Source organism: Oryza sativa, chromosome 1 (assembly GCF_034140825.1).
Source record: "Oryza sativa Japonica Group chromosome 1, ASM3414082v1".
In the NCBI taxonomy this organism is placed as follows: domain Eukaryota; kingdom Viridiplantae; phylum Streptophyta; class Magnoliopsida; order Poales; family Poaceae; genus Oryza; species Oryza sativa.
In genome coordinates, this window is record NC_089035.1 from 28747214 (window position 1) to 28767715 (window position 20502).

The window sequence follows — 20502 nt, forward strand, 5'->3', positions numbered from 1 at the left end:
CGCGCACGGCCGGCCGGCCATTAACACCAAAAGATCGCGCAAGTTGCTTCTAATCCAAGTACTAAATGATTGAGCACTCAAACCCCCTCATCGCCAACGGCTCGTCGACACGACGGCTCAGCGTGCGGAATCACCTGGACCCGCGCGAGCGGCGTGGGGGCAAGCTAGCGGAGTAGTAGGCGCTCCTCCCGCCCTTCTTTCCCCGGCCGGCCCATTCTCCCCTTCCCTGTTTTGGTAGGCGTGCGCGCCATGCGTCGGCGTCCACACGCCCATGCGTGGCCCGGCTGCGCTCGACCGCGCGCCTCGTTCTCCTCGCCTCTCTCCTCGTGGTGGCCGGTGGGGGCGTTGCCGTTGCCGTGCACAAGGGCGGCCGCGCGCCCGGTCGCGCGATCGATTGCCAACAACCGCCGCGCGATGTGCTGCGCTAGCAAACTTTACAACCCAGAGACATCACGCACGCACATCGTACCGGCGCGAGCACGCTGTAATTATCTCCCCCAGCAACTTATTCATATAAGCAAAGACAAGGCATGCAGTTAGTCAGCTAGCGCGAGACAGGGTCCAAACAAGCGCCACAGACGGCTCACAGTAGCGAGTTACATCAGTCACAGGAGCAGCAGCTAGCCGCGTGCGTGTAGGCCCTGTGAGCTACTACGGCATAAACAGCAGGGATCTATCGATACAATGAGTCAAATCCAAGCGCATATGATCTTTCCGCCTGCGCTGCGCTGCCCTGCCGCGCGTGACTGGTGTGACAAAGCCCCCCTCCTTGCCTTGCCGGCTCAGCTCGCCTTTCCTCGTTGGCCGCAAAGATGCAGCAAAAGCCTCGACCGCTGTCGATTTACACGATGAGACGAAACTGGCTCGTGTCGTGTCGTGCTCGTATCGTGCTCGTGGCCCATGGGAGGCTTGGAAGGGGAATTTAACTATTTGCCACTTGTCCAAATAAGTGTCTTAAATTCACGCTTAATAATTTATCAATGAAGGGAGGGGTCATTTCTTAACTATTTGTCACTTTTGCTTACGTGACGAGCCATCATAGCGTGCCCACGTGAAAAACGACGTGGACCCACCCGTCAGCCCCTCCACTTTCCTTCTTCTCCACCTCGCCGGAGCTTGAATTGAGCGTAGCCATTACACGGACACATCTAAAGCGGAGATTTTCGCCCTGAGTTGGCCTAGCTCGGCCACGAGCGCCGCCGCCACCATGGTCTCCTCAAGCGCCACGTCCCCAAGCCCCGCGTCCTACGCCACCACCGCCCCGACGACGAGCGTGAACAACAGCAGCAGCGCCGCCACGGTAGCGCGTCTCGTGATCTGCATCCCGAGATCCGTGCGAACCTGTCTCCCTCGATCCGTGCATCGCCGGAGCCACTCCCACTCCCCCTTCTTCATCTATCGTTGAAGCCGCTCCCACTCCCCGTTCCGCACATGGCTATCACCATTCTCATCGTCTGTTCCGGTGCACGCAAGCCTCTGGGCCCGAGGAAGCCGTAGCGGCCCTGTCAACATCGCGGTCGTCGTTGTTCTCCGCTTCCTCATTGTCGTCAAGAAACTCGCGCAAGTGGAGGTTCTCGAAGGATCTCCTCCATCGGAGCAACTCCGAAAGCGGCAAGAACCCGTGGCCGCCTTTGCCCACCCCGCAGCCTCGGTCGCCAGCGCCTGTAAGTGGCGAGGCGAGCCGAGGTGGAGGAGATACAGCGGCCGTAGGTGGAGAAAAAAAGAGAGGGGAGGGCCTGACGGGGAGGGGGTCCATGTCGCTTTCCACGCGAGCACACCACAATGGCTCGCCACGTAGAAAAAATGATAAATAATTAAGCACGAATCTAGAAGAGGCATTTGAATAAGAGCAAGATAATAATAGAGCTCACTTCCTACTATTAGCCAATCTTAAAGCCAACACATATAACAGATTAGCTATAAGGTTGGCTACAATTTTCTTCTCATCTCTCAATCTCTCACTTATACATTAAGAGCAAGTTCAATAGTATAGTCAAATACTAGCTCCAATTCATCTATAGCCAATCTAATAGCTCATTCATACAATAGTTACATACTACATTATTAATACCTAGTCCCACCTGTCATAGACACACTGCGTCTTGGAGTCCGTGCTACAGCTGGCTACAAATCTGTAGCTCGCTGCTCTTCTCTCTCCTGATTTATCTCCTTAAAATATGTTTGCAGTTAACTTATAGCCTGCTATTGTACCTGCTCTAATTGTATTTGTCTTAGAGTTTGTGTTAAGCTAGTTCTTGCATGAGAGCCAACACCTTAACTTTTTATTACATCTCTTCTCCACATAAGTTTATAGTAGGCTTACAGCTTACTATTATACTTGCTCTAAGTGATGTACTTAACAGTGGTAAATAGTTAAATTCCCCAGGCTGGACCCCTCCACCCAGAGTCCAATCTCCAAAGCGGTGGAACACCAGCCCAGCCGCTCAGCCTCGCAGAGTCGCCCCGCGCGGCTCGGCCGCTCACCCACCCGTAACGCCGTCACGAGACGGCGCTAGCCCGGTGGGGAGGTGGCGCGAATCCGAGGCGCCGCCTCCTAATTTTTCCCGCGCCCCACCCCGCGCTGTGGCGGCTGTTCCTCCTCCTCCTTCCCCCGATCCCCAACTCCTTCCAACTCACATGGCGGCGGCGGCGGCGGCTGCGTCCGTGGCGAGTCAAGCGCAGGCCGTGCTCCGCGGCAGGCTCTGCGACCAGGCCGTCGTCCACTCCGCCCTCAGGTCCTCGCCGGACACCAACTACAGGTCAGCCAGAGTCGCTCCCCCTCCCGCGAAATCAGCCCGGGAGTCCTCGCGACTGACGCGCTTTGTTCTGGGTTGGGCACAGTAAGCTGAAGTACCTCGTCGCCAGCTCCGTCTCCGAAGCCTGCAACAACTCCGTCCTACTCCTCGGCCCCCGCGGCTGCGGAAAAGCCGCGGTGAGGTTTTCCTTCCTAGTATACTCTTCTGCCCCACTTTCAGCGGTTTTCTCGGATGCGGGGGTGGTGTTCGACGAAATGTGCCAGTGGGCGATCTACGACTTTACGCTATGGGTTGTTTCGGCATGGACTGAGGTGGTGTTTGGATCAGGGACTTAACTTTAGTCCATGTATTTAGATACTAATTTAGAGTATTAAATATAGACTACTTATAAAACTAATTACATAAATGAAAGCTAATTCGCGAGACAAATTTTTTAAGCCTAATTAATCCATAATTAGAGAATGTTTACTGTAGCATCACATAGGCTAATCATGGATTAATTAGGCTCAATAGATTCGTCTCACGAATTAGTCCAAGATTATAGATGGGTTTTATTAATAGTCTACATTTAATATTTATAATTAGTGTCCAAACATCCGATGTGATAGGGACTTAAAAGTTTTAGTCCCATCTAAACAGGGTCTGAGATTTCAATTCTTCGCAGGTGGTCGACATGGTTCTAGATGATCTGAAGAAGGATCATCCTGATGCAATATCAGTGGTATGTATAAACGTTATATTTTACTTGTTGCTAGAAATGTATCCATGTATTTGCGTAATACACGATCGATGATTTACCTACGTTGGCCGTGAAATAAACATACATGTTACGAGAAAATAGTTTGTTTCAGGGCGCTTTAGGGCGGAAGGGGACAAGGATAAATGTAGAAACTCCTTGCATATTTTTATGTTCTCAAATGCATGGCCTAGCCAAAAGGACAATATATCATAATGCACAATTAGTTAGACTTTGTTAACTTGTAGTTCAGTTGGATTATTGTGCAAACTTTTTTCAGATCAGGCTGAATGGGATGCTACATAGTGATGACAACTGTGCCACGAAGGTTAGAGCTTTCTGATGCCAGCTTTTTTGGTTCAATTTCCGTATTCCACATGCCCTCCGAACCAAATCTCCCTCTCTCTTAACTCCTGTCCACCAATTCAGTTAACTTCATAGTTGTTTCTATGCTTTATCAACTCCAATGCAGCCATGCTAATGCTTTTGTTACTTTGCTTTTAAGGAAATTGCGAGGCAACTTTGTTTGGAACATCAGTTATCATTTTCCAAAATGGTGTGTGGTGTCTACTCTAGCCTTCACCTCACTCAATTATTGTTCTCTCTACCATTTTAAAAGATCTTATCTCTTTTAGGCTTCTTCAGATGACAACACGGAATTCATGATTGACATGTTACGGTAAGTGAAGTGTTAAGATGATGAGCATCTGTACATCATAGAGACATACTCCTTGATTCTTGAAATTTATGTCCAGTCATCTGTATCCTCTCTTCTGCAGGGAGTGTGGACTAGCTCACAAGACAATAATTTTTGTCCTAGAAGAGTTTGACCTCTTTGCTCAGGTTGAAACAAATACATGCATTCTGGTTTAACTATACTTAATTCATGCTGAATGTTAGATGCATAGAATTGTAGCACGTCATGGTTTATGGGACATTTGTCTTACAGGAATAGCTTGCTTTCTACAATTGCTGCTGGCAATTATTAGATAACAGGATAACAGATGATTCTATTTATGGTTTCCTATTACAGGGGAAGCAGAGGTTACTCTATAGCTTACTTGATGCAATGCAATCTCTCACCTCACAAGCTGTTGTTATTGGTGTGAGTTGCCGATTGGTATGAAATATATCCTCTCCCATGTTTCTGCATCTTAGCCGTTTGTAATTTGTGTGCTAGTACACTGTCATAAGATCACCATCTCCCATGTTTCAGATGACCCTCTTAATCGTGTGGTAGTTGATACACAATATGCATTAGTGCAGTAGCATGTCACATGCATTGTGGTAATTAATGATACCAACGCTGTACTTGGGATTGAAGTGGCTAATAACTTTAGACATTGATAGTTCTACGAAAAATCTACTGTTTCCTTTGTGAGCTGTTTTGTAATATCAATTCATTTTTAGGATGCAGACCAACTCCTAGAGAAAAGGGTTAGATCCCGGTTCTCTCATAGGAAGCTTCTGTTTGTTCCTTCTTCAGTGGATAGTTTACAGAGGTTAGCCTTGTGCATTTTTTTTTTCAGGCTAAAACATTCACTGTTTCTCAAGATCTCTATTCAATCCATCTTTTGACATTTGAATGATTGCAGGTTAATGGAGCACTTGCTAGCACTTCCTGAAGATTCTCCCTTACCAACAAAGTATGTCAGGGAGTACAATGCACGGATTACTGTATCCTTTGCTCAATGTGACATGTCACTTTATGTGCTTACAAAACCTGCAGGTCACTGTTCTTGCTTTATAATCCTCACGGCAATCATATTTGAATAGGCTGACAAATACCCACAGAGTGTTTTGTTAATGGGCAGTTTTTCTGTTTCTTATTCCAAGAATGGATGCTGAATGTGTTCTTTTCTATGCTAAAAAGAAGCCATGGTGGCAAACTGGCAATGGCACTGTTTCTTAGGCTAAATGGAACTGTATGTGATCATCCCATCAAGTTCTATAATATTGTTTGTGTTATTGTGCAAAACAAAATTGTAATCCATATAATCAACTAGGTAAGGTAGTGCAGAAAATTGCATTAAAAGCTTGGGATTTCCTTGTATGCTGCTGAAAGTTCACATTCTCATGCCACTCATTGTCTCAGTGACATGGGCTTGGATCCACCTTTGTCATAACGACAATGAGGGATTTTAGAGTTCAATGCAATATAAGGAACTAATCCCCCCCAAGGTTTATGTTATCCTATACACTTCAGAGCATTTTCAATGACAAAAAGTTCAAAGGAATTCTCAGCTCCCTCACTGATGCTGACGCAACAACAAGCCACATCCTTAGATTTCTGTAAGTATTTCAGCAGCTTCTTTTTTTTATCCTCCCTTTTCTTCACATTTCCACACTTTTTAGTACTCAGTTAAATATAGGAGAACGAAACCTTCAGTTTCAGAGTGGTGTCATACATGGACATAGATTCTGGACTTCTGTCAATGCAAAGCTTCATGAATGCGCTATCTTCGATGCAGAGGCAGCCTAAGATGGACAGTTTGCAAGGTCTATTTTGTTTGTTGTCCCTCATTTACTTATGTAGGATGGAATTGTTCGCTGTATTGATTTATATGCTAAAACAAAGCTACCTTCATTACTCCACACCATAAAACAGTGGACATGAATGGCACCATATTTCTGACACTGAAATTTCGATAGCAGATCTCTCCATTTTGGAACTATACATTCTTGTATGCATGAACAGGCTAGAAGATAAGGAGAAAAGTTCATACAACTTTATCACTATTATGAAAGGTAGAATCTGTTCCTCTCCATTTGTGTTCAGTCATAGGAAAGACTAAGTAAGTTGATGAACTGGTTGTCTGTCAGAGTACAAATCTGTGCAGGATGCCTACAAAACGTCGGACAAATATTCACACACTGTTTGTTTTAGAGTAAGTATTAGCACAATCAAGAATTCATGAACCTTCCATTATATTGAAATTTCAATATAAAAAAATTACAACTTTTTTTTCCCCTTCGATATAGGCTTTTGAGCATCTTTTGGATCGCGAGTTGATTAGCTTTGCAGACAACAAAGGGAGAAATCAGGCGCTTGAATATCGTCCTGTCAAACTTCTGATATCTTCACGTGAGCTTGCTGAGTCCCTCAAGTTGAACACGACCTGCCCTGTGAGTTAAACGTCCACCTGTTTTCCAATTTAACGATCATCTGATCCTTACCCCTTTTGTGGCTTGCCGTTCTATCTCAATACGCTAACAGGTTGTCATGCTTTGTGAATGATGGTGCTCTGGTTTACTATTGCAGGCTGTTTTGCAGAAGCTTCTTGACCGTGAAAGATACATGTAAAAGTTTCTATATGTTTGCTAAGTTGATACTGGTTCAAGTGCTGGCATACTTCTTTCTTCTTTGTTACTCCCTAACACCGTGTTGGAACATCCTATCTACTGCAAAGAGATTTACCTTGAAGATGAAAAAGGTATATCGGTCTCTGGCAAGGTAACAAACTAACAACACACCATTTCACTCGATGCCCTCCCTCTTGTGTGCATGGATGATACTTGAGAAGTTCAACGCAAGGTAAACGCACTAGTGCACTACTGTGCTAGTAAAACTTTAACTGGATTACCATGGAAAATTGACACCATCAGTTTTGTGCTCATGACAAGCGTCCTAGGACGAACATTTGTTGTCCTCAGTTCTGTAGATCATACACATTCAACCAATCCTGTCATCCTATGCATGCGTTGATACCGAGAATCTAGCTCAGGTTTCATAAGTAGCTCAAACACATGTTGCATAGCAATGCTATTGTTTTTCTCAAATAAAATTGTTCCAAATATTATAATTATCTTGAAACTCTCGCAATCTCAGGCCTGTAATGGCGGAACTATTGTCAAGTAAAATTTGCCTACCTTAAGGTCTAGTTAAAGAGACTAGCTATGTATAGTTATCTTGAAAACAAACAAATACAAGGTAATAGAAGGTTTGGAGCAGAAACACTGCGATGAAGCTATTACAGCTGCTTTATTGAGCGTAAGTGATCCCTTCGTGACCATTCCAGCAAGAAAAGCGCAAGAGAAATCCCCACACAAATCCAAAGAGTAATCAACCAAGTAGGCATTGGATCTTGAAACAAACCTGGTTATGTTGATTCATGTTAGCACAAAGACTGACCAAGCATGTATCGACATAAACTGTATGCCCTTGTTAATTTGCCAAGAATATGCTACATACTATAAAATAACTCACCGTGTCCAAACTTCATGCATATAAGCAGCTCTACCATGCATATAGCTAACGAAAGCCAACAAAAAGCTCCCACCTTCTTCACTGGTTTTCTGAGATAATTGATATATTGAAAAAAATATTTAGTTATCCATCAATAGAAAGATTGCACGCCCATAAACAAAAGCCGGGATGGGAACTCATGATTCTAGAAAAGGTGTAGGAGGATATTATAATCTATATGTCAAGAAGACCTGTCTTGCAAGTAGGTGTTGTACTCACGAATTGCCGGGATAGCAATTAACCACCAAAGGATCAGCCGATACACAACCAAGGGGTTCCTGGGAGGAATCCAGAGACAAAATTTCAGGAAGAAGGTGTTAAGTTCCACTGTCATGAAACCGACGCAGAGACAGAACACTTGGATGAATCTCCTTGGCTCCATGAAAGGATGCCATTGATCCTTATCCCATTTAGCGGGTGTGAACTGACATAATGACCTTTTTACCTGCCACAATGGAAGTGGTTAACCAATGAACTTAAAGTGAACTTGACTAGCTTGCGCAGGATAAACCAGCTGATACCAAAATCATAATTTTGAGGTCATGATAAACATGCATATGCTCTGGTTTACGAATTTGTCTGTCCAATTCATAAAATATCCTACCAAATCAGTTCCAGACTCCTATTCTTATCCTAATGTTTCTATTCTACTCCTTCCGTCCCAAAATATAGCAACTTCTGGCTAGTATCCCTGTGCGTATGGTTGGAGGTATTTTGATTAGCCAATACCTTCCATGCAGCCCATAGTTCAATTGCTCAACTCTCACCCTTTAGGCAGGTAGCTTTAGCTTGGAGCCTTAGAAGTGATCAATTGTTTTTCATAATCTACGAGGCTTTCTTTTTTCTTGAAAAAAAAACTTATGAGACTATATATGAATATGACCCACATGTAGTCAGAGTATTTAAGTGATGTATATTGTATAGAGAATGGTATAAAGTGGAATAATTACTTGCTTAGAAATTCAGGGATTAAGGATACCAAACTGCAGACAAGACAGCCTGACTTCTGCGGCAACAGAAATTCATTGTACAGTCCCACTGGGAAAATCCCAGATTCTGCCTGGGATCTCCCATGTATGGAGTTAAGATCTTTACACTTGCATAGTACATGCAGTTATAGGATGACTTATCTTTTGTTAATACTCTGCCAAGTCCACTAGAGGTTGTCTAACTTGAACAGTCTTTTGTTGACAATGGGAAAAAAACAACAACCTCTATATCAAGATATACACAGCCTTCTAACTCAACACTCGAACAGTCTGCATAACGTCAATCTTATGGCAGCAGCATAATCAAACAAAAAATCTTATGGCAGCAGCATTGGCGCACATAATCAAGCATTGGTGAAAGTATTTGTGTCAGGATGATAAAATAGCAGGACAAAACAGCAAAAACTTGGACCACTGGTCATTTTTTTTAGGTATGCAATAACCAAATTAAGAGATTAAAACTGAAAAAAAAAAGGAATATGCCTTCTATTAATGTGTTTTCGTTGAGCAATTGAGCATACCTTACCCATAATGCTTGGCTGACGGCTCAGTCCAACCCATTCGTATGTTTTGCCATCAAAGTAACGGACTGTGTGCATCCCCGCCCAAATACCTGTATCAAGATTCAAAATACTAGTTGAATGGAAACATTTCGATGGAACAACAGTAAAACTTCTGATGTTCATACACTGAATTACGACCGTACATATTCGTTATTTAAAAAAGAAAATGATAATAACAAAACACAGTGAACCTTTTCAAAGGTTCTACATACTCAGGCCAAGACAAAACAGTATCAAGGCAATGACATCCTAGTTAGTGCATTCTGCTACACATATCAAAAGGGAAGTTCCGATTGAGAATTGAAAATCACGAAAAATTTATCTTGCAGACAAGCTGTCCTAATCAACCAAGCAAGTCTACATATGAAATAACATGAGAAACATCGACATAACAAAGCCCATATTCACTGCTAATCTGTACCAGTACCTCTAATGTTTTGCACTGACAACTCGATATCCTTAAATCTAGCACTCTATCAGCATCCAGAAAAGAAACAGCTATGTGAGAACTTTTGATACTTTTAACTTGTATGACTATAATAACATTTTTTTATTCAGAAATATAACAACCAGATGGATGAATTGTAAATTTAGATACTGCCTTGAAAGACAGAGATCTCACCAAACCAATTACATATCATGATATCCAATATAATACTGTCCCACCAACACTCGTTAAAATTTGGCAGCATGTGCCTAAATGTAAGCTGCAGAAGATATCAAGTGTGCATTGTTACAATAGTTCATGAAAATTTACTAAATGAACATATGCTAAAATAAAAGGAAATAATATTTCACTAGTCAAGGCAGCTTTTCTAACCTCCATGAGCTCAAAACCAACTGACAAGACCCATAGGAGAAGTTGGTTCCGTATCATTACTGCCTTACCCCACCAACCCAAGACATGGGCAATAACAAATTCATCAAACAATGTCTCCTATAGGTGCATCGTATTACCAATTTTGATGAAATAGCATTAAAAATAAATGAGTGTTGTGAATAGTGATGCTCATATGGAAAATCATACTTGAATATTAATAAATCTGTTGGTAGGGTTTTCTGGAACATACATACGGCAGTCAGAACCATATGATCTCTCTGGTAGTTCTGCATTTTGATATAAACAAATGATCAGAATATATATATCTATAGATGATATTGTGATTTTTCCCTTGTGAATGTATTGCATAAATATTCTACCAACTCCGAGACCAGGGTGAAGGTGCTTCATAAACTGCCTGGCATCATCACGTTTCTAAAAGAAAACGGTATATAGATTAGACAGCAGACTAAATTTGAACACATAATTACAATATCTACCTTGAGCATCAAGTTTAAATGGTCCAAGTGAAAGGCTAATGAGTAAATTTTAAGAATAGCATGTTAGTGAATACAATAAACTGTAGACATAGCCAACCTGGAAAAGAAGAAAAGTTAGAGCAACAAGGTACACAACAGCCATGCCATGCACCAAACGCCACACAGCAGGATGAGGCCTAATAAGTATCCTGTACAAAAGATTATTAGCCTGATCAATTAGCATCCTCATAAGTATTTATAGTTCTTTACAGAGCAAAATTAGATAAGACTCTCACAAAGGTATATCTACTCATAATGGCCAAACATCAGGTGCTTCTCCTTGCATCAGAAAATCAGCATAATCTAAGTAGTAAATGGTCCAATCAATTATGTACTATGAGAATCTGGTTTTGTGAGATCAAGAACATAGATGCCTTTTGTGGTGCTGGTAAAATGAAAAACATGTAATATCGCCAGAGCGAGTTTTCTTTGCTAAATCATAAACATATCATATATGAAAAGAATAGCGTATTTCATTTGATATCTGACCAATGGATGCCTGCTGACAAGATGATGTGATTTAACTCATTTACTAGAAAGCATATATGCGGGGCTTTTGGTAGGATAGAACATTTCACCTTCAATGTCAATCTTTTAATACTTTACCAGAAAAAAATTACCTAAATAATGCACCCAGTGCCAATAATAAAATGTATGACTGTAACAATCTCCCTAGCCAATAGGGGACCATAATGCAGAAGAATTGGTCATGAAAGATCCACAAGGACACAATAATGCAAAAAACATTTATTTAACTACCATTGGAATACAGCAAAGATTTGGAGACAGACAAAAAACAATTATTACACTGATAATTGTTAACATATGGTTTACCTAACAAGGGATAATTCACTTACGTTGAAGGTGCTTGGAGAGTGCAGTATGCTAGGAAAACTGCGATCATAGCCCAGACACCCCTGAGAAAATGTCAGTGAGTGAATCAGTTTCCTGGCATTGTTGCTTACTAGTACATACCATCAACAGAAGTCCAGTAAAACAATAATATTGGAAATCATCCTACAAATTCTTATCATTTAGAGTAAATGTGTTTCACAGTGTAATACCTTTTAATAGGTATGACCTTATCATGAGAGCTTGTAATCTCTGGATGAAGGACCCCACTTGCCCAGCTGTGAGAACAATAAAAGTGAACCAACTGCCAGACTGATGAGAAAGTAAAGAAAGGTGTTCAGATCTAGCTACAACATTTTTTACTAATAATACAACTGTTAAATTGTCAATTCTTGTATACGAATAGAATAGGTTGGCACCCAAGTTAGATGACTGGTAACAGGCAGCAGCAGCCAATACGAGCTCGTGTTTATATATGATTGTTTATGAATTTTTCAAGCATAAACTAGTACTTTTCATGCCATGATGCAACTGTCCTTAAATAAATCGTAGCCATTCATTTCGTGTCATTACTCTGAAACCAGTTCAAAGAATGGGCTGGATTCTTCATACTTCCAATTACCATGAATTGTTCCCTATTCCAAGCGCTTGAGGGTTATAACTTATAGGTAACTAGTATGAGAGTGGTCCAAGTCCAGCAAGACTAAAACACATGGTTTGTTTCAGAGTTTGAGTATCCCAGCCACATCTCACACAGAAAAGCTAAAAACCAGAATCTGCGCAGAATCTCAGTGGATGTTATGGATTTATAGTTGTTTGCCTGTATTGCGAATACTGAATTTCCAACTGAACCATGAAATGTTTGGTGAAGTGGCATTGAACATCAGAAAGTATCCCATACAAGACACAATACCTTGTACTATTTACTTTTGAAGACAAATGGCACACAAACTATGCATATATGGATCACTGAGAAGTCCAAAAGCCACACCAGTTAAAAATACCAGAGGCTGCAGTAACAGTTCTCTGCCATTTTTCAGCATAGCGTACCAAAAAACGTTAGGGATCAAATATGGTTTCCATATTAAGTTCCCAATTGGAGCAGCAAGTACAGTCTTAATATCTTTTACTACCATCTAGCAAACTTAATTAGTATATCAATTTAATCTGCACATTGAGAAATAATTTTACTGGTTATAAACTCTATTAAGCTCCAAAGAACTAACAGAAACTAACCCATTTTCTACATCCCTAAGAGCCTTACGCTCAGACAATTCTTGCAAAAGCAGATACTAGCAATCCTTGCACATGTATTTGAGAATTTAGACTACTTACATCAGGAGGCATGCGCCGGCAAGGAGAACCGAGACCGTGTGTGGCTTGTAAAGCCAAGCCGTCCACGGGTCGTATTCCTCCACGCCGCCGCCGTCCGACGGCCATATTTCCATGTCCTGCATCCTCTGATCGTTACTAGATCCATATTCCATCACCTCACCGCTGGCATCAATGGAGTTGATTACTCGTCTACCTGCATGGCCAGTTAGAGAATTCGGATGGAGAGATCAATATATATAAAAAAAAAACCAGGATCGCAATCAGTAATCAGAACGAACGCTCGCTTGTAATGAGGGTAAGAATTAGAACCAGGATCAATCAAATTATCAGAGACATGATAGAGAGTAGCAAATGCATTGGGGTTCACAGGGTTGATCAATTCGACGGAGAATCGCAGAAGGATCGCAAGAAGCAGATAGAAGCTTACGGTGATGGATGGGAGCCGAATGCTGTGGAAGCGACGGCGGTCTCTGCTGTCGAGAAGATGGGCAGGCGTCGGCGTCATCTGTGTTTACATCGCCTCCATCTGGGCTGGGCTGGGCTGCGGTGGAGCTCGGGGGGTACCACCTCCGACGCACTGGCATCTGGCAGTGGCAGATCAGGTAGTCAGGTCCCCGGCGGGCCTCCCGAGCTGGCACTCAATGTGCATGCATTTATCTGTCAAGTGTCAAGTGTGTTTATAACATGGTAAGGATTTTCACTTTGAGATGTTTGCAAAGAAATTCTGGACAAAATACCCACATGAATACTATGAAATTCTTTATCATATGCGGGTAACTCAGCGTAGAAAACGTCAGGTACACCTACAAAATGCTCTTTAGGCTGGTGGAGACTTCTCAATGCGCACGTAAAATTGAACGATAAAATAGTACATAGTTAATTAAATATTAACTAAAATTAAAAAAATATATTAATATGGTTTTTTTAAAGGAAACTTTTCTATAGATTTATTTAAAAAATATATCGTTTAGTAGTTTAAATAACATGCACGTAGAAAAAGAGAAAGTAAAAGTTAAAGCGTGCACGTGAAAAATAAGAGTAGAAGTTAGGAAAATGTTCAAAAGAGGGAGTAGAAGTTAGGAAATTTACTCTTGGGTCCATTTTTCTCTAGCATATTCTTTCGTATAAATTGACATCAGACAATCATATCTACTTGAAGGCCACTACAAGTAGAGTAGCAGGCAAGTAATAAAAAAGTATAAGGGTAATATTCATATATAATTAGTAAAAATAAATAAAAATAGATTTTTCACAGTTTTTTTTAAGATATATCAATTATAAAATATTGATAAGATTAGACCATTGTCATAGTAAGAGACCATGATTCCTTATCGAACTCATGTGAAGAGGACATGAAAGCATTATTCATTGTCGTCGCATCTACCCTTGCGATGCCACTCCTTCCCTTGTGTGCACCTGACGTGACTATGTGTGCGTCTCTGATTGCTCTCAACTTGCTCACACCACCCAAGAGTTCGCACCGAGGACGCTCGTGAACTCGCACAACATTATGAGTTTGCACGGTGAACTCAAAAACTCCCACAATCTCAACCGCCGATGACATCACGAATTTGTGTGTTTTGGTGGTATGAACTCGTGCGCTTCTATTGCCATGTCAATGATTGCGTATCTTTGCGGATGCGATGACCGTATAATGTTACTGTTGGTTTTGAAACGAGTATATTTCTGTCACGCCGATAAAAAAAATATATTTTCACTTTTTTTCTTTTCTATAATTGTCCCGTTTTCTTTAAGAAAAAAAAAGGTAATGAAAGGCTAGGTCTCGTGTTAGTAGAAAACGAAACATACTGGAGGGTATATATGCAAAATCCACAATACTGGTTTGTAGCCTGGGAGTCTGGGACGACTTCGATTTCTGTCGCACATCCGTCTCCCACCTGACTCGTTCTAATCGGCGAAGAGAAACCCACACAAGAGGAAGATGGCGGCGCCGGCGACCGGCGGCGGGATCTCCGCCGACGTCCCCATCCTCCACTCGGAGAACCTCACCAGCAACGTCAAATCCATCTACTACAGGTTCCGCTCGTTCTCTTCCCCCCCCAACCAAAGTTTAGAATTCGATCTGATCTGATAAGTAGGGTCATGCTTATGTCTGTTCGATTGGATCTGGGATTTATGCGACGACATGGTTTGATCTGCTCAGATTAGCCCTAATTCTTTCGATTCAATCCGGAACCGTGCGACCTGGTAGTTTCACTGTAGGCATGCTTCCGCTCTTCTTGCGGCAATTTCGAAATCTCGGGGTGCAGTTTAGGATCAAAATCTAAGTACTATGAATAATAAGAAAAGGATCAAGTAATTCTGTGGGCCAGTTCATACTGCCAGAAACTGTGGGTCAAATTGCACACTTACACTAGGATCTACTAAAATTAGAGTAATCAGGCTTCATGAATCAACTGAAAGTTTTCAATGTTTACATGCTTTTCTACTTCATGCTCAGATAGATGCTAGATACCTCCCATTAACTATTAACTCTTTTCGTAACCCTTTCAGCAATTCTAGTCATTGATGATTATTTTTGACTGCTTCACTTTTATACCAAGATGGCAAGGTGATATGTCTTAACCGTGAGGATTGATTTTGCGTTGCAGTCGGACATTCTTGTCAATTATCAGTGGAGTTGTTGCCGGAATCTGGGGATTCACAGGCTTGATGGGATTCGTGTTCTACCTTCTTGTAATGATGGTGGCATCCCTTGGGCTTTTGCTGAAGGCCAAATTTTCAATTCATACATACTTTGACAGCTGGAACAGGATTTTGATTGAAGGAGTTTTTGGTGGCCTTATGGTAAGCCATACTGGAGCTGTAACATTGTGATGCACACCTTTATTTCCATAAAACTTGAATGTCCAGATCATTCAACATGATTTACATGAACTTGTATCTTTCATGTTTAATCTATATTCTATGTTATTATGAAGCATGGGATGATGGGAAGATTGATCATTTTAGAAAGTTGATGAATGTGGAACATCCCTTAACAATCTGTTCGGGTTTGGCATTTTAACCAAATTGTTAGAAACCTCCTAGTTAGGAATAGTGTGACATTATCATGGATCTTCCTAGCTGTTAAAAGGTGGCCTGGTTTGGTGGTAGAATACAGATTTTTGATGGAAGGAGTATAAAACATTGGGAGCTTCATACCCTAACTAATGATTCACATCTCAATTGTTACTGTTGACTGTTGGTAAATGTTCTCAAGTTATACAACCACATTTTCTTAACTATATGTTTGGTGTTGCTAGTATTCTAATATCAATATAGGATTCTATTGCCTCAATGTATAGTTCATCACTAGATTATTTCCTCAAATTTCTTCATGATAATGAGCTTTATCCTGTTTTGGATGGTGGCCTAACATTATTTCCTTGCTTTTTTTGCAGTCTTTTGTGCTGTTTTGGACGTATCCTTGATGCTGTAAATATTATTGCTATTTTCAATTTTCCATATATACACAAACCATCTAGTATTTCTTATTCAGTATAGGTGTCAGGCAAGGTCTGATTCGATTACTAGTATAATGGCTCACCACCATAGAACCATACTAAAGCCACATAACTGAGAGTATGTAAATCATTATTATGTGAGGCCATAGCATGAATTTGAGGTAGACCATTGTGGTTATACATTTGAAGATGCCATATAAATTATATAATGCATGCCAATTTTTATGTTTGAGTTTGTCCTTAACAATGAACAGATTTGCGTATGATATTGTGCACATCTTCTGATGCACGGCATAAAGAACTCAACTCCGAAGACTTGAAGGGAGCTGTGGGGTTTCTCCTTGAACTGAATTAACGTGTAACCGCACCAACCCTGGAGGACTACATTCGTTGGACTGCTGTCCTGTTTTGTTCCTTTTTTTTCCACTCCACATGTATCAGTTATAGCTCTGTACTTTAGAAAGATGCAAGCTTATTAAGTTTAATTTACAAATTGATGTAGAAGTGAATCCAATTGCTGGCAAGTATGGTGCTTGATCTTTTGAACATCAGAACTTGCTAGGTAGGGGACAACTGGTCATTGATACATCTATTGCTGCCCAGCGTGCTGATACTATACTCCACTAGTAGTATGTTATATTGTTATCGTTGGAGCTCTGAACTTGCATATTGTTGATCTGATATGGCAAAGTAACCACTACGTGGTGTTTGCTGAGGAAGTTTTCAACTAGCACTTCGCTATCAAGACGTGGATCTTTCCAGCCCCGGCAAATTCCGGTAGCTGCAAGTCAGAGGGCAACCTCCCATTCCGGCATCCAGCAAAACGTTGCCCGTGGGGGCCGCAGGATACACCGCGCGCCAAGTCGTTAGCGTTGGTGTCAATTTCTTTCTTGCTTGCTTCCAACATAGTGTTCCCAGTTCAAAGAGATTGCTTTTACGGCTTGCTTGGCAAGAATAATTGGGAAGAGGAATGAATACAAGCCATTTTTTGTTGGGAGGAGCTTCCAACATAGTGCTTCCCAGTTCAAAGAGATAGCTTTTACGGCTTGTTTGCCAAGAATAATTGGGAAGAGGAATGAATACAAGCCATTTTTTTGTTGGGAGGAGGAATGAAATGTTTCTTGGGAGTTGGGAGGAGGAATGACTGTGAGTTAAGGAGATTTGGGTGTTCTGAATTCACACTCTGCTGCAGACACGATTAGGAGATCGTGCATTGCCACCATCGACGTCTCACTCGTAAGAGCATCCGTGTCTTATAGCACCAGGCTAGTTAGTTGTGCGGTGGCGCTGCGGTGCACAGAGGCTTTGGGGGAAGCAGAGCCATGGTCCGGGAAGAGAAGCTTGACTTTGTGCTGGTGCCGCTGGGCCTGGCCGTGCTGGCCGTCTACCACCTGTGGCTCCTCTACGCCGTCCTCCGCCACCCCACCCGCACCGTCGTCGGCCTCAACGCCATCGCCCGCAAGCGCTGGGTCACCGTCATGATGGCCGTCGGTACCAATTGATTCTCTTCTTCTTGTCATCTCTCTCTAGAGATTCTAGAATTGTCAGCCTGTCTGTCGTACGTTCTTGTGGGCGCAGAACACGGAGAAGAACGGCGTGCTGGCCGTGCAGACGCTGCGGAACAACATCATGGCGTCGACGGTGCTTGCCACGACGGCCATCACGCTCGTCTCCGTCATCAGCGTCTTCCTCGGCGCCACGGCGGGAAGGTCCCCGGCGTCCCCCTCGTCGTCGTCGTCGGGGGCGCCGCTGCTGGTGTACGGGAGCAAGACCGGGGAGGTGTTCGCGGTCAAGTACCTGGCCATCTCGCTCTGCTTCATGCTCGCCTTCGTCTGCAACGTGCAGGCCATCCGCCTGTACGCGCACGCCAGCTTCCTCCTCGGCCTGCCGCCCGTCGCCGGCGAGGGGGAGGGGGAGGCGGCGGCGGCGGCGGCGGTAGCGCGGGAGGAGTTCGCGGCGTACGTGGCGCGGACGGTGAACAGGGGGAGCCACTCCTGGTCGCTGGGACTCCGCGCCTTCTACGCGTCGCTGGCGCTCTTCATGTGGACGTTCGGGCCCATCCCGATGCTGGCGTGCAGCGTGCTCATGTGCGGACTGCTCTACTTCCTCGACACCACCAGGGAGCGCGCCGCCGCCGTGGCCGGGATCCACCACGGTCACAAGGATAGCACCGTGTAGCAGCACTAGTAGTAAGTAGTAACCAGTTTCTCGATGGCATGGATGTACATCTATTGATCTATAGACCCATCAATTGTTTTGCTTGAGTAATGAACTCAGTCACAGGAGAGAGTTAGCTCATCTTTCGAATTTCACTATCTTTTTTAAACAAATAATTTTGATAGTGTGAAGTTTCATTAAATATAGCAGAAAATAATTACAGTACTATAATCCTGAGAAAACACCACCAAACCACCATCACGCACAGACGTGGTCTACCCGCACACCTAAGGAAAGATCAACATCAAACCGGCTGCCGCTAGATCAATAAGGAGCTAATGATCAAATACAGACCCAAAGACGCCCAAAAATATCGTGGGAACATGAGGTTGTAGAGGGAGAGGACGAGAGAGAAGAAAGATCCCTCTCCCTAGCACACACCCGCCCTCAGGCCTCCATTGCCATACAAGGGCTCCATCCAAACATATTGAGAACGTTTTTTGGTGATAAAGAGGAGAAAAGCGACGAAGAGCATTGTCATCGTCCGACAAGGTATCAAGGAGATCCAAGACAAGGTTTTCACCCAACGGCCCCATCAGGAAGGGAGAGGGCCGTCTCGACAACGCCCCCTAGAGGGAAAACAACGCTCAAAGTGTCGCCGTTGTCGGCCCAGCAAGACCGGGGTAGGCTTTCACCTACTGTCCACCCAAAGTTTTGCAGAAGCCACTCCATTGCTCCACCCCCGGTCATCCACCATCGGCATGTGGACACGACTAAATTGATGCCCCCCACCGACCAGCCTTCGCGTGCCTCAAGGTTCACCACCGCTGGCTACCCCAAGCATCCTCCACCGTGCTGCCACCCGGTGAAGGGTACGACAGCTCCCTGCCGCACCAAGCCGACCACATCGCCTCTGCGGGTGCGTGCTACCATGCCTCCATGGTTGCACTCCCCGCTGCTCGCTCCACGGTCGCACCCCACCTCCACGGTCTCTTCACTCCGCACCTCCACGTGACGTCGTCCGCTCCCTCTTGCCGCTGCCTAGATGCCTCACGTGCCGAGGTTTTGCCGCCGTCATTGGCTACGCTATCACGGTCTCGGCGGGCACTGCACACACACCGCGGCCATGAGCACGGCATCTCTAGATTCGCGGCGCCGGAACTTCTCCTCTACGTCTCCAGGCCTCGTTGTCGTCATCACCAAGAACCGTTGCAAGGGATCCAACCTCCCTTGTCAGAGAGGCTAGCTCCACACGGCGAGGTGTCGGATCTGGCCAAAAAGGGCGGCGCTGCGTGTGGCATGATCCGTCACCACGCTGCACTGCGCGTCGCCTCAGCGCCTGCTACCCCGCCGCCATCACCTCCTCCTCTGCCTCTCCATCTGCCACTCTCGTCACCACTAGGCGCCGCCGCCTCCATTTCCGTCTCCCGAACTGCTTCAGTGTTAACATTAACATGCAAAATGCAAAAGAAAAATTCCAGATTTGCATTCGATTGTGCTCCTCAGTACCGTCAACAACACTGACATGCAAAATGCAAGAGAAAAGGAAATGAATTATTGTTTGCGAGATATGCATTATTAATGTTTAAATGATTTTTTATAGAGGAAAAAAGATTTAGTAATTTGGAAAAGTTATTCTAGAGGAGTATTTCTCTCCAGGCTCCCCGTCATAGACAAAGAGGAGCCCATGAGGCGAAGGCTCATGTTAGACCGAGTTTACGGAGAGGGCCAGACCTAAATTGGTGGGCTCGGATCATGGTTCATGGCCCAAACAAGTGTGGCCCAGTAGGAAGTGACTAGGTCCACGTAGACCAGGTGTATGCGAGTGTGGATGGAGTAGTCGGTGGACGGGCCCCGCGTGTCACGAACCGAGTGCACGATCACGAATCTACGAATGGTTGGCTGCTCCCACACTTTTTCTTCTTTCGTCTCTGTTCTCTCTCTGCTGCTTTGCTTTCTTCGTCTTCCTCCCCCTTCCTCCTCATCTCCTCTCTCCTTACTCTCCATGGAGATCCCCATCCCCGCTGGATCACCATGGAGAT

The 20502-nt window shown here is 43.8% G+C and overlaps 4 protein-coding genes across 6 annotated transcripts; 3 read left to right on the forward strand and 1 right to left on the reverse strand.

Annotated features, from left to right (window-relative positions):
- The first annotated feature begins 2588 nt into the window (after positions 1–2588).
- Positions 2589–6972, forward strand: LOC4324139 (origin of replication complex subunit 4-like). Of its 2 annotated transcripts, none has more exons than NM_001424553.1 (16): positions 2589–2759; positions 2842–3067; positions 3421–3477; positions 3773–3820; positions 3998–4048; positions 4128–4171; positions 4272–4335; positions 4526–4612; positions 4903–4994; positions 5088–5169; positions 5699–5784; positions 5882–5991; positions 6148–6240; positions 6316–6380; positions 6475–6618; positions 6755–6972. In NM_001424553.1, the coding sequence occupies exons 1-16, from the start codon at positions 2638–2640 to the stop codon at positions 6794–6796; spliced, it is 1413 nt and encodes a 470-aa protein (NP_001411482.1). In that variant the 5' UTR covers positions 2589–2637; the 3' UTR covers positions 6797–6972. The 2 variants fall into 2 exon arrangements, with proteins under 2 accessions (NP_001411482.1, NP_001411483.1); NM_001424554.1 differs by having other exon boundaries at positions 2638–2759; positions 2842–2932.
- Positions 6973–7227: 255 nt separating this feature from the next.
- On the reverse strand, positions 7228–13445 carry LOC9271420 (CDP-diacylglycerol--serine O-phosphatidyltransferase 3-like). 2 transcript variants are annotated; one of them, XR_010738969.1, is made up of 13 exons: positions 13264–13435; positions 12837–13029; positions 11714–11779; positions 11507–11566; positions 10708–10798; positions 10491–10545; positions 10318–10397; positions 10111–10227; positions 9913–9997; positions 9249–9340; positions 7958–8183; positions 7700–7788; positions 7228–7588 (listed from the first exon to the last, which is right to left on the reverse strand). XR_010738969.1 is itself a non-coding variant. In XM_066306943.1 (13 exons), exons 1-13 carry the CDS (start codon positions 13418–13420, stop codon positions 7464–7466), a joined length of 1464 nt encoding a protein of 487 aa, XP_066163040.1. In that variant the 5' UTR covers positions 13421–13445; the 3' UTR covers positions 7228–7463. The 2 variants fall into 2 exon arrangements, 1 of the variants encoding a protein (XP_066163040.1); XM_066306943.1 differs by having other exon boundaries at positions 7930–8183; positions 13264–13445.
- A 1269-nt stretch (positions 13446–14714) lies between these two features.
- LOC4324140 (uncharacterized) lies at positions 14715–16964 on the forward strand. The gene is made up of 4 exons (XM_015757486.3): positions 14715–14873; positions 15449–15644; positions 16241–16260; positions 16558–16964. Exons 1-4 carry the CDS (start codon positions 14779–14781, stop codon positions 16586–16588), a joined length of 342 nt encoding a protein of 113 aa, XP_015612972.1. The 5' UTR covers positions 14715–14778; the 3' UTR covers positions 16589–16964.
- A 622-nt stretch (positions 16965–17586) lies between these two features.
- On the forward strand, positions 17587–18601 carry LOC9268603 (uncharacterized). The gene is made up of 2 exons (XM_015757476.2): positions 17587–17790; positions 17882–18601. Exons 1-2 carry the CDS (start codon positions 17626–17628, stop codon positions 18479–18481), a joined length of 765 nt encoding a protein of 254 aa, XP_015612962.1. The 5' UTR covers positions 17587–17625; the 3' UTR covers positions 18482–18601.
- Positions 18602–20502: the final 1901 nt, after the last annotated feature.

Excerpts from the sequence above, each read along its gene's own strand:
- LOC4324139 (NM_001424553.1), top strand. The coding sequence starts at position 2,638 with ATGGCGGCGGCGGCGGCGGCTGCGTCCGTGGCGAGTCAAGCGCAGGCC. Across the intron at positions 4,049-4,127 it reads AGTTATCATTTTCCAAAATG|GCTTCTTCAGATGACAACAC; the intron begins GTGTGTGGTGTC and ends TATCTCTTTTAG. Across the intron at positions 4,613-4,902 it reads TTGGTGTGAGTTGCCGATTG|GATGCAGACCAACTCCTAGA; the intron begins GTATGAAATATA and ends ATTCATTTTTAG.
- LOC9271420 (XM_066306943.1), bottom strand. The coding sequence starts at position 13,420 with ATGCCAGTGCGTCGGAGGTGGTACCCCCCGAGCTCCACCGCAGCCCAG. Across the intron at positions 11,567-11,713 it reads AAGGTCATACCTATTAAAAG|GGGTGTCTGGGCTATGATCG; the intron begins GTATTACACTGT and ends ACATTTTCTCAG. Across the intron at positions 9,341-9,912 it reads CATGATATGTAATTGGTTTG|GTATTTGGGCGGGGATGCAC; the intron begins GTGAGATCTCTG and ends ATCTTGATACAG.
- LOC4324140 (XM_015757486.3), top strand. The coding sequence starts at position 14,779 with ATGGCGGCGCCGGCGACCGGCGGCGGGATCTCCGCCGACGTCCCCATC. Across the intron at positions 15,645-16,240 it reads GAGTTTTTGGTGGCCTTATG|TCTTTTGTGCTGTTTTGGAC; the intron begins GTAAGCCATACT and ends CTTTTTTTGCAG. Across the intron at positions 16,261-16,557 it reads TCTTTTGTGCTGTTTTGGAC|ATTTGCGTATGATATTGTGC; the intron begins GTATCCTTGATG and ends AACAATGAACAG.
- LOC9268603 (XM_015757476.2), top strand. The coding sequence starts at position 17,626 with ATGGTCCGGGAAGAGAAGCTTGACTTTGTGCTGGTGCCGCTGGGCCTG. Across the intron at positions 17,791-17,881 it reads GGGTCACCGTCATGATGGCC|AACACGGAGAAGAACGGCGT; the intron begins GTCGGTACCAAT and ends TTGTGGGCGCAG.